At 38.1% G+C, this 12,761-nt stretch overlaps 1 protein-coding gene across 5 annotated transcripts in view; it reads left to right on the forward strand.

Moving 5' to 3' along the window:
* ANKS1B (ankyrin repeat and sterile alpha motif domain containing 1B) overlaps positions 1-12,761 on the forward strand; it is a 1,161,043-nt gene that overhangs the window by 616,272 nt on the left and 532,010 nt on the right. For all 5 annotated transcript variants that reach the window (XM_055576264.1, XM_055576282.1, XM_055576254.1 and 2 more), the window contains exon 13: positions 11,220-11,809. In XM_055576264.1, coding sequence (XP_055432239.1) covers positions 11,220-11,809 — 590 coding nt within the window. The remainder of the gene's footprint in view (positions 1-11,219; positions 11,810-12,761) is intronic.

Below are 12,761 nucleotides of genomic sequence, written 5' to 3' on the forward strand. Positions count from 1 at the left end.
TCTGTAGTGAATATAAGGATGCCATCTCATTCTTCTCCATAAAATGACTTAAATTATTAACTGCTCGTGGAGAGAAAGGGTAAGGAGGAAGAAAATGACCAGCCATCTCACGTCTGAGCTCCTCTACTTAGAATTTAGGGTTTTTTTTTTTTTAGAACTTCATTTTCTTGATTTCTTCTAAATGATTTTGAGTTTCAGTTTATAGTTTTCAAAATATTTGGGCAGCATTTTTTGTTTGTTTGTTTTCGTTAGCTGTTAAACATTCATTTTCTTTTCCATTTCTTACAATGTCTTTAAATAGGGTTCTATCAAAATCATTTCTGTTTCCTATCTTTAATGAGAAGAATGTCCTGGACTATTCAGAAGAGGCTTCTCTGTGGGAGCAGGCATGAATCCCAGTAGATTTCCCTACTTCATGGCTCAAAGACTTTCACTCTTGTTGTTATCGTGAAGTATTAAGAAATATGAATAACTCCCTGCATGATTGAGAAAGCCTTCCTGCTATTACTCACTCATATCTGTCTCTCAGTCGTGTCCAACTCTTTGCGACCCCATGGACTGCATCATGCCAGGCCTCCCTGTCCATCACCAACTCCCAGGGCTTGTTCAAACTCATGTCCATCAAGTCGGTAATATAATCCAACCATCTCATCCTCTGTCATCCCCTTCTCCTCCTGCCCTCAATCTTTCCCAGCATCAGGATCTTTTCCAATGAGTCAGTTCTTCTCATCAGGTGGCCAAAGGACTGGAGCTTCAGCATCAGTCCTTCCGATGAATATTCAGGACTGATTTCCTTTAGGATGGACTGATTGGATCTCCTTGCAGTCCAAGGGACTCTCAAGAGTCTTTTCCAACACCACATTTCAAAAGCATCAATTCTTTGGTGCTCAGCTTTCTTTATGCTCCAACTCTCACATCCAAATATGATTACTGGAAAAACCATAGCTGTGGCTATACGAACCTTTGTCAGTAATGTCTCTGCTTTTTAATATGCTATCTAGGTTTGTCATAGCTTTTCTTCCAAGGAGCAAGCATCTTTTAATTTCCTGGCTGCAGTCACCATCTGCAGTGATTTTGGAGCCAAAGAAAATAAAGTCTGTCACTGTTTCCATTGTTTCCCATCTATTTGCCACAAAGTGATGAAACCAGATGCCATGATCTTCATTTTTTGAATGTTGAGTTTTAAGCCAGCTTTTTCACTCTCCTCTTTCAATTTCATCAAGAGGCTCTTCAGTTCCTCTTTGCTTTTAGCCCTAAGGTTGGTATCATCTGCATATCTGAGGTTATTGATATTTCTCCCTGCAATCTTGATTCCAGCTTGTGCTTCATCCAGTCCAGCATTTTGCATGATATACTCTGCATATAAGTTAAATAAGCAAGGTGACAATATACAGCCTTGAAGTATTCCTTTCCCAATTTGGAACCAGTTGTTCTATGTCTGGTTCTAACTGTTGCTTAATTATCTGCATACAGATTTCTCAGGGGGCAGGTAAGGTGGTCTGGTATTCCAATCTCCTGAAGAATTTTCCACAGTTTGTTGTGATCCACACAGTCAAAGGCTTTGGTGTAGTCAGTGAAACAGAAGTAGATATTTTTCTAGAATTCTCTTGCTTTCTCTGTGATCCAACAGGTGTTGGTAATTTGATCCGTGCTTCCTCTGCCTTTTCTAAATCAAGCTTGAACATCTGGAAGTTCTCAGTTCACGTACTGTTGAAGCCTAGCGTGGAGAATTTTGAGCATTACTTCACTAGTGTGTGAGATGAGTGCAATTGTGTGGTAGTGTGAACTATCTTTGGTAGTGTGTGAACACTCTTTGGCATTGACTTTCTTTGGAATTGGAATGAAAACTGACCTTTTCCAGTTCTATGGCCACTGCTGAGTTTTCCAAATTTGCTGGCATATTGAGTGCAGCACTTTCATAGCATCGTCTTTTAGGATTTTAAATAGCTCAGCTGGAATTCCATCACTTCCACTAGCTTTGTTCATAGTGATGCTTCCTAAGGCCCACTTGACTTCACATTCCAGGATGTCTGGCTCTAGGTGAGTGATCACACCATCATGGTTATCTGAATCATTAAGATCTTTTTTATATAGTTCTTCTGTGTATTCTTGCCACTTCTTCTTAATATCTTCTGCTTCTGTTAGGTCCATACCTTTTCTGTCGTTTATTGTGCCCATCTTTGCATGAAATGTTTCCTTGGTATCTCTAACTTTCTTAAAGAGATCTCTAGTCTTCTATTGTTTTCCTCTATTTCTTTGCATTGATCACTGAGGAAGACTTTCTTATCTCTCCTTTTATTCTTTGGAACTCTGCATTCAGATGGATATATCTTTTCTTTTTTCCTTTGCCTATCTCTTCTCTTCTTTTCTCAGCTATTTGTAAGGCCTCCTCAGAAAACCATTTTGCCTTTTTGCATTTCTTCTTCTTGGGCATGGTTTTGATCACTGCCTCCTGTACAAGGTCATGAACGTCCGTCCATAGTTCTTCAGGCACTCTGTCTACCAGATCTAATCCTGTGAAGCTATTTGTCACTTCCACTGCTTAATCGTAAGGGATTTGATTTAGTTCATACCTGAATGGTTTAGTGGATTTCCCTACTTTCTTCAAGTTAAACCTGAATTTTACAATAAGGAGTTCATGATCTGAGTCACAGTCAGCTCCTGGTCTTGTTTTTCCGGACTGTATAGAGCGTCTCCAACTTTGGCTGCAAAGAATATAATCAATCTGATTTCGATATTGACCATCTGGTGATGTCCATATGTACAGTGTTGTTGCAAGTGGGTGTTTGCTATGACCAGTGCGTTCTCTTGGCAAAACTCTTTTAGCCTTTGCCCTGCTTCATTTTGTACTCCAAGGCCAAACTTGCCTGTTACTCCAGGTATCTCTTGACTTCCTACTTTTGCATTCTAGTTCCCTATAATGAAAAGTATGTCCTTTTCCTACTGTTATCTCATTCTTTTCCAGAGTTACATACTCTTTGCCTTACAAAGTAGTGCTCTCATATTTGAACACTATATTTTGCTATTATTACATTCAAAATGTCCTTCCTCTGGATCTCAGCCTTCCATACCATTCCCTCCTTCTCATTATATGAAATATCTTTCTTCCTGAGATTGCTGGTGTTTTTACCCTGTTCAGTTTGGATTCTGCTTCTGACATTTTTTCTTCAGAGGAGTCTCAGTTTACTAAAGTGAAAGTGAAGTCGCTCAATCGTGTCCTACTCTTTGCAACCCCATGGAATGTAGCCTACCAGGCTCCTCCGTCTATGGGATTTTCCAGGCAAGAATACTGGAGTGGGTTGCCATTTCCGTCTCTAGGAGATCTTCCCAACCCAGGGATTGATTCCAGGTCTCCCGCATTGTAGGCAGATGCTTTATACCATCTGAGCCACCAGGGAAGTCCCTAGTTTACTAAAAGCATGTATTTATTGCATATTTCTGAGATTCTCAAGGGTATACGCTACTTCTAATTGTCCTTTTGCAGGATTTTTTCAAGTTCTGCAGGTTATTCTCAGATTCTATTGCTCAGCATCCTGCTTAGAACTAGGCCTTCTCCTTTTGGAAATCAGAATCTGATGGCAATTTCTGGGTCCTTTGGCTTGTAGGCTCCATCAATTTCCTTTTCTCTTCATCTCTGCCAGTTCTGCATCCTGTTGCTATCTCATGATTTGTGCTATGCTCACCCATTTTCCATGGCCATGGGGATTCCTTGATACCCACTTTATTGAAGATACCACCTGTCATTGTTTTTTGTTTGGTTGATTGTTAGTTTTTCTTTCTTTCTTTTTTTTTTTTTTACTATCATTTTATTCTTTCACTATCATATGCATTGTTTTTATGAAGGGACTTGGGGAGATTAATTTCTTAAAATACTACATTATTGTCATGTCCTTGCCATCAGAAATACCAGGTGATCTTTTAAAAATGTAAACAAAATCATATCAGCTCTACCTCTCCCTTCATCTTAGACTTCATCTCCAATCATTCTACTTACCTGTGATGGTTAATTTTATATGTCATCGTGAATGGTCCATGAGGTGCCCAGATATTTGGTCAAACATTATTCTAGGTAGTTCTATGAGGGTGTTTGAGATGAGGTTAAACTTTAAATTGGTAGACTGAATAAAGCTGATTACCCTCACTAATGAATGGGCCTCACCCCATCGGTTGAAGGCTTGAATAGAACCAAAAGACTAATGTCCACTCTGAATGGAAGAATTCTTCCTGCCCAATAGTCTTTTTTCCTATCTTTGTTCTCAAACTAAAACATCATCTTTTCCTCAGTCTCAAGCCTCCCAACCTTTGGATTCAGTTCAGTTCAGTTCAGTTGCTCAGTAGTGTCTGACTCTTTGCAACCCCATAAATCACAGCACGCCAGGCCTCCCTATCCATCACCAACTCCTGGAGTTCACCCAGACTCACGTCCATTGAGTCAGTGATGCCATCCAGCCATCTCATCCTCTGTAGTCCCCTTCTTCTCCTGCCCCCAAATCCCTCCCAGCATCAGAGTATTTTCCAATGAACCAACTCTTTGCATGAGGTGGCCAAAGTACTGGAGTTTCAGCTTTAGCATCATTCCTTCCAAAGAAATCCCAGGGCTGATCTCCTTCAGAATGAACTGGTTGGATCTCCTTGCGGTCCAAGGGACTCTCAAGAGTCTTCTCCAACACCACAGTTCAAAAGCATCAATTCTTTGGCACTCAGCTTTCTTCACAGTCCAACTCTCACATCCATACATGATCACTGGAAAAACCATAGCCTTGACTAGATGGACCTTTGTTGGCAAAGTAATGTCTCTGCTTTTCAATATGCTATCTAGGTTGGTCATAACTTTCCTTCCAAGGAGTAAGCGTCTTTTAATTTCATGTGCTATACAATCAGTTCTCCTGGTTCTCAGGCCACTGGACATGGATTTTCATGTCTTCTTCTCTCTGTCTGCAGTAATAATTCCTATCTCATCACTTTGCTTTATTTTTTGCATAGAACTTAGCATCATCAGAAATTATACTATTTTTGATTTGCCTACAGTTGCCTCCTTCACTGGAATGTGAGCATATGGTGGACAGAGGCATTTTATATATATTGTGAAATGAATTCAGAATTTCTACTAATATTAACATCAGCATAGAATCCCTGAGAGATTTTTGATTTTCCAAAGAGAAATGCAGTAACCCAATAAACAACAGTTATGATCTATAATAAAAGAAGAAATTACTTGTTTTACATAATTTGTTTTCATCTTAGCATGAAATTTATGGTTATTCAGGTATTTATATAAGTGATATATATCAGCAACAAAGATTGGTAAAAAAGAATGTTGAACTCCTTACTATTGGGTACTTAGTCTGACATTTCTTTGAAATGCTAATGATTCTTTGAATAACTATCAGATTGGAATTCACACATAGTTAGTTCTGTACCTTGGCATGAAATATCCACTTGTCAAAAGAGAAGTGTGAAATTAAATGAGACATGTTACAAATATGCTTTGCCTCAGTTTCATCTAAAGTAATAGAAAGAAAATATGAAAATTCTTTCCAAAGTATATTTTTAAAATATATAAGCATGTCAAAATAATAATCATTACTGAGTGTCTAATATAATAAATTACTACTACCTTTGTAAAAATGAAACTCTCTAGATTAAAAATTATTGTTGTAATAATAAAAACACATATTTAATGTATTCCATGCCACAGGCATTATTCCAACTCCCTTACTTTTATTTTTCATTCATCTTCACAACACTATTAGTGATGTTATATATTATTACTATCATCATTTCCAGACTTGAAAATACAAACATTGCCAAAACTTATTTTGAAGAATATGTTAATTCTTCTTTAAAATGGGATATAGACTAAATCTATCTATTGTCATATAGTAAGCCAATCCAAACTTTGTGGCTTAAATCAACAGCCATTTATATAGTTCATGATTTTATTAACATGTTTTCTTCTGATCTGGGCCAGACTCCTCCTCTGTTGTCCCCTTCTCCTCCTGCCCTCAATCTTTCCCAGCATCAGGGTCTTTTCAAATGAGTCAGCTCTTCACATCAGGTGGCCAAAGTATTGGAGTTTCAGCTTCAGCATCAGTCTTTCCAGTGAATATTCAGGACTGATTTCCCCCAGGATGGACTGGTTGGATCTCCTTGCAGTCCAAGGGACTCTCAAGAGTCTTCTCCAACACCACAGTTCAAAAGTATCAATTCTTTGGCACCCAGCCTTCTTTATAGTCCAACTCTCACATCCATATATGACCACTGGAAAAACCATAGCCTTGACTAGAAGGACCTTTGTTGGTAAAGTAATGTCTCTGCTTTTTAATATGCTGTGTAGGTTGTTCATAGCTTTTCTCCCAAAGAGTAAGCATCTTTTAATTTCATGGCTACAGTCACCACTTTGATTTTGGAGCTCCCGAAATAGTCTGTCACTGTTTTCACTGTTTCCCCATCTATTTGCCATGAGGTGATGAGATCAGATGCCACGATCTTAGCTTTCTGAATGTTGAGTTTTAAGCCAACTTTCTCACTCTCCTCTTTCACTTTCATCAAGAGGCTCTTTAGTTCTTCTTCACTTTTTGCCATAAGGGTGGTGTCATCTGCATATCTGAGGTTATTGATATTTCTCCCAGCAATCTTGATTCCAGCTTGTGCTTCATCCAGCCCAGCATTTCTCATGATGTACTCTGCATAGAAGTTAAATAAGTAGAGTGACAATATACAGCCTTGATGTACTCCTTTCCTGATTTGGAACCAGTCTGTTGTTCCATGTCCAGTTCTAACTGTTGGTTCTTGACCTGCATACATATTTCTCAGGAGGCAGGTAAGGTGATTTGGTATTCCCATCTCTTTCAGAATTTTCCACAGTTTGTTGTGATCCACACAGTCAAAGGCTTTGGCATAATCAATAAAGCACAAGTAGATGTTTTTCTGGAACTCTCTTGCTTTTTCTATGATGCAGTGGATGTTGGCAATTTGATGTCTGGTTCCTCTGCCTTTTCTAATTTTCACTTAAGTATTTTCCACAGTTTGTTGTGATCCACACAGTCAAAGGTTTTATGTAGTCGATGAGGCAGAAGTAGATGCTTTACTGGAAATCTCTTGCTTTTTCTATGATATAGAGTATGTTGGCAATTTGATCTCTGGTTCCTCTGCTTTTTTAAAATCCAGCTTGAACATCTGGAAGTTCACGGTTCATGTACTGTTGAAGCCTGGCTTGGAGAATTTTGAGTATTACTTTGCTAGCGTGTGGGATGAGTGCATTTGAGCCACTGACCAAAGCAAGGTACTTGGCCACACGTAACCTCTAAAATCCTATGGGAGGAATGGGTACAGGATGGAGTGTGGCTAAAGGCTAAAGGAGCCTGTGCACATGGAGGTTGTAACTGCATTCAATCAACTGAATAGGTACCCAGCAGGTTCCATATCAGCTTCTCACTGTCTTTGATTTTAGAAATTCTTAGGGTTTGGCCACTGAAATAGGTAATATTTGCCTTTTCAGAACTCTTGGTAAGAATGCTATCAACTATCTTAATGGCAAGAACAATTCTTCAAAACCCTAGGCTTATGAGGTAATAATCAAATTCTCTTTTATTGAGAGAGGGGACTGCTTGTGACTAGAGGACTTGAACAGTATAAAGCACTTTGAAGATGTGATTATAGTTATTTTTATCAAATCACAGAAGGGATGGTAACCTAATAATAATATTCAAAGAAAAGTTTAAATAATGTTATGCTCCTAAATATCTCACTATAGTGAACATGATCAGAAACCTCTTGACTATGATTTACAGGTTTTTGGTTTTTTTTTCCCCTTCAGTTCAGTTTAGTTAAGTTCAATCACTCAGTTGTGTCTGACTCTTTGTGACCCCATGGACTGCAGCACGCCAGGCCTCCCTGTCCATCACCAACTCCCAGAGTTTACTCAAACTCATGTCCATTGAGTCAGTGATGCCATCCAGCCATCTCATCCTCTGTCATCCCCTTCTTCTTCTGCCTTCAATCTTTCCCAGCATCAGGGTCTTTTCAAATGAGTCAGTTCTTAGCATCAGGTGGCCAAAGTATTGAAATTTCAGCTTCAGCATCAGCCCTTCCAATAAATATTCAGGACTGATTTCCCCTAGGATGGACTAGTTGGATCTCCTTGCAGTCCAAGGGACTCTCAAGAGTCTTCTCCAACACCACAGTTCAAAAGCATCAATTCTTCGGTGCTCAGCTTTTTTTATAGTGCAACTCTCACATCCATACATGACTACTGGAAAAACCATAGCTTTAACTAGACAGACCTTTGTTGGTAAAGTAATGTCTCTGCTTTTTAATATGCTGTCTAGGTTGGTCATAACTTTTCTGCCAAGGAGCAAGTATCTTTTAATTTCATGGCTGCAGTTACCATTTGCAGTGATTTGGGGGCCCCCCAAAATAAAGTCTGTCTCTGTTTCCCCATCTAGTTGCCATGAAGTGATGACCAGATGCCATGATCTTGTCTTTCTGAATGTTGAATTTTAAGCCAACTTTTTCACTCTCCTCTTTCACTTTCATCAAGAGGCTCTTTAGTTCTTCTTTGCTTTCTGCCATAAGGGTGGTGTCATCTACATATCTGAGGTTATTGATATTTCTCCTGGCAATTTTCATTTCAGCTTGTGCCTCATCCAGCCCAACATTTCTCATGATGTGCTCTGCATATAAGTTAAACAAGCAGGTGACAATATACAGCCTTGAAGTACTCCATTCCCTATTTTAATTTTTCCTCTCATACTCAAACTAAACTTCTTTATTTCAGAATCCTTCCTTCCTTCTGCATTATTTACCCATTACTGTCATCTCATACAAACCTACTTATGGTATAAAGCATTATAGGAGAGCCAAGTAGCCCAGCAAGAAAAAGGAGACAATAAATTCAAACAGAACACCATATTTTACTTTCTCTTAGTATAAGCTTACCTCCATGAAGCAGGAAAAAAAAATCCTTTTCATCCATTTTTTTCCAAATTCCAGAAATAGTCATAACCAGGAGAGACATATCACTTCCCACAAAGAGCCTATTTGATTGTCCTTGAGCCCTAGATTGTTCTTTTATCTTAATAATAAATTTTCCAGGCCAATGGATATAAGTATCTGATAGGCCTTAGTTTGAATCTCAGCTTAACTACTTATTAGCTGGGGAAATTTAACAGCGTTAAGTTGTCTACATATTAATTTTGACTTCTAAAAAATGGATGTAATAGGGCGTATACTCTAGCCTTAGAGAGTTTAAGGCTGCTTTGCCTTACACTCCACGCACTCTTCTCCTCCAAGAAAAATCTGTTGCAAGAGGAGGGAAAAATTCATGTCCAGTATACTAGAAAGTTTTTATGAGAAGATAAAGTACTTGTGAGAGTATGGGGTGGTACAGATTGTTTCTCTTTTAGATCATTGTCTCAGGGATCTCTCATCCTGATACTTTTTTCTTCTACTCAGCACTGTGTTAGGTCTAGGAAGGGAACATCTTCATTTGGGACAGCTAAAGAGGAACCTGGGTGAGGTCTGGAGAATATATAAAGCCAGGATCATACCTGCTTCTATTAGCTCCAAGAGAGACAAAAGCATATGGAGCTGGGGCCAAACTTCAGTTAAGAAAGCTGATTTGTCTGTAGCATTCCTTGGGCAAATATCTATTGAGATTTATTGAGGTTGACAATTTGTTTACATATTCTGACCAAATCTCTTTAGATTAGATAACCATGATTGTTATTAATCATTTCATAGAGTTGTTATGATGATCACATAAGGGGATAGAAATATTACCTCTAATTTAATGAGTAGTAAATAGCACATGCCTAGTAAATGTTACTTGTTAACTTATAAAAACTTTGATGTTTTTGGTTTATAATAATAACTAACTTCTTTAAGTTGTGAATCAGCCAAGTCAACTTTGAATTTGTTATATTTTATCTACCACATTGGCTATATTTTACTTTTTCAGAAGACTAGGCTTATCAGGTAATTTAACTTTTGATCATGGCAAATATTTAGCTGAATGTTAATTAAAGTGACCAGTCAAAAAAGTAGACTGACTCCCTTCACTAATTTCTTTGGCCAGGTTTTTACACACTGTGTCTTTAAAAGACAAACTAGGTCATTAAAAAAAGCATGGTGTATTTTAAATCTCAGGGCTTCCCAAGGGGTGCAGTGGCAAAGAAGCTACCTGCCAATGTAGGAAACAAAGGAGACAAGGGTTCGATCCCTGGGTCGGAAAGATCCCCTGCAGGAGAAAATGGCAACCCACTCCAATATTGGGTTGCCTGGAAACCCAATTTGCCTGGAAAATTCCACAGACAGGGGAGCCTGGCTGGCTACAATCCATGGGGCCACAAAGAGTTGGACATGACTGAGCACACGCACATATTTTAAATCTCAGAGAACATTTATGTTTCATCTTAGAAAAAATTAAAGTAATAAAAATTTTATTCTTTGGTTTCTTTTCTGGATTACATTTTTAAAGATCTGAAGAAATTGAAAAATAACTAAATCTGTTTCATAGAAGAAAGAAAAGGACAGCTTTGTGTTAGTAGCACAACATCAGTTTCCTGTAAAAGGGTCTCTCTCACCTGTTAGTGATACTGCATTGTTTGCCTGTTAAGCATGGATAAATCCTTTTTGTCTAAATCATATAATTTGTGTAGAATTAATCTTAATTTTATATTTGAAGTAACACATTAGGATTATTACCTTTCAATTATTCCGAATTATACTTCTTTTCAAGGTTTTGTTTTTTATTTTATTTGCTGGGAGGGCAAAGGGATGTCATTATATATGATCTTGATTTACCAGCCTGATGTCCTCACTGTACAATGATTCATTTACTGCAAAAGTTTGAACATGGGTGTCCCATATTAAGAAAACCTAATTTTGTTATCCAATATAAAATATACTCCCTGAGGACAAAGGAGAAGGGTGGGCAATTACTCAATTAATACCCAATTCATAACTTTGAAATACACCCTAAGGTATATCAGGAAGATCTGGTATACACACGCACACGCACACACACACACACACACACATTTATTTTATACACGGCACTGTAGGGTCATGGGTATTTCATAAAGTGAGGATATCACTGTGTAACAATAAATCAATTGTTTGGACATTACACAGGTTCAAAAGGGTGCTTCTATTGTATTGGGGCTTTCAGAGTCCTTTCCAAATGAGCATCCAGACCTTTTTTTTCTCTTTTGCAGATGATCTCTCTCATCAGGAGGACATTGATCCCCCAAAAGAATATGATCCTGGGCAATTTGCAGGTCTCCTCCATGGATCCTCTCCAGCCTGTGAGTCCCCTGAAAATCCATTTCATCTCTATGGGAAAAGAGATGAACGTGAAGAAGAAAAAGATGAAGTCAGTTTGGCAAATAGTCCTTTGCCTTTCAAGCAAACTCCAATAGAAAATAAATCAGAACCTGTGGTAAAGAAAATTAAACCCAAGGTGGTCAGTAGAACAATTTTTCACAAAAAAAGCAGCCAACTCGAAAACCATACCATTGTTGGCACAAGAACAGCTAGAAGTGGATCCCGGAATGGGGACCAGTGGATTGTGAACACTGGGGGATTTGTGGAGAGAGCGTGTACCCTGGGGAGAATAAGGTCATTACCAAAAGCCCTGATCGACATGCATTTATCCAAAACTGTCTCTAAATCGGATTCTGATCTCATTGCCTACCCTTCAAATGAGAAAACATCAAGAGTTAACTGGAGTGAATCTTCACCTGCTGATCACAGCTCTAAAGGGAATTCTGAAAGAACACCATCTTTCACTTCCGAATGGGAAGAAGTAAGATTTGTTCTTCTTGTTATTCTTTACATAAAGCTTTAGCATCAAGAGAGTTTTGAGGAAGGGATTTTCAGCTTTTTAAGTCTTTCAAAGGAAAGAAAAAAATAACACAACTAGATCCAAGTGGAAGGGAAAAGTTCTAGAGGTAATACATGATAATTTCACAGCGAGCATAGAAACAAACACAGTTCCACACATGAGGGGATATCTGTTGTTTCCATAGAAATTGATATCAAGCAGAAGTAATAACTAGCTATGAGGTACAAGAAAATGTTCACATTGTGCCCTACTAAGCATTGCAGCTGACAAATGAAGAAAAATCTTTGTTTTTGTTTGCTTTATATCATTTTGTTAATTGCTAAACTCTGTTAGCTCATCTTCCTTCTTTAAAGTATCTTATAATTTCAGAAGAGCTTCTTATAATCTTAATACTAAACAGAAAGGTCCTGGCCCTTCTCCAAGTATCATACAAAAAACACAAGTTACTTAATATTTCCCTTTACAACTATTGGACATTAAAGAAAAATGTGTGCGGTCCAGTATGACCAATTTAAGCTCTACTTAAAGACAAAGTCTTCAATTTCTTGGAATTACTCAGGAAGTAAGTGCCCTTTTAAGGTTAATAATATATCATCCTTTCTCCATAAAAAGGACTACATCATAAAGTAATGAAGTCTCTTGCTTTTTCTTGAATTTCTGCAAATAATGGACCACACTCTTCCTCAGCATTTCATTCTAAAATGTCACATTTTGTCTCTCAAAAGATTGTGCCAGTACAATTAGGTTTTGAAGCACAATAGGTCACTAGAGTATTCTGAGAAATAGAAATGGTCTGGTATTGACATTCTGAATTGAGCTGTTTGAGAAAATCACTTAATCTCTCTGCATCTATTTCAGGGTGAACAAAATGGGGCATTTAAGTAATGTTCATTGTCATTTCTGAAACCTGCTG

The sequence above is a fragment of the Bubalus kerabau genome, chromosome 1, assembly GCF_029407905.1.
Source record: "Bubalus kerabau isolate K-KA32 ecotype Philippines breed swamp buffalo chromosome 1, PCC_UOA_SB_1v2, whole genome shotgun sequence".
Classification (NCBI taxonomy): Eukaryota; Metazoa; Chordata; class Mammalia; order Artiodactyla; family Bovidae; genus Bubalus; species Bubalus kerabau.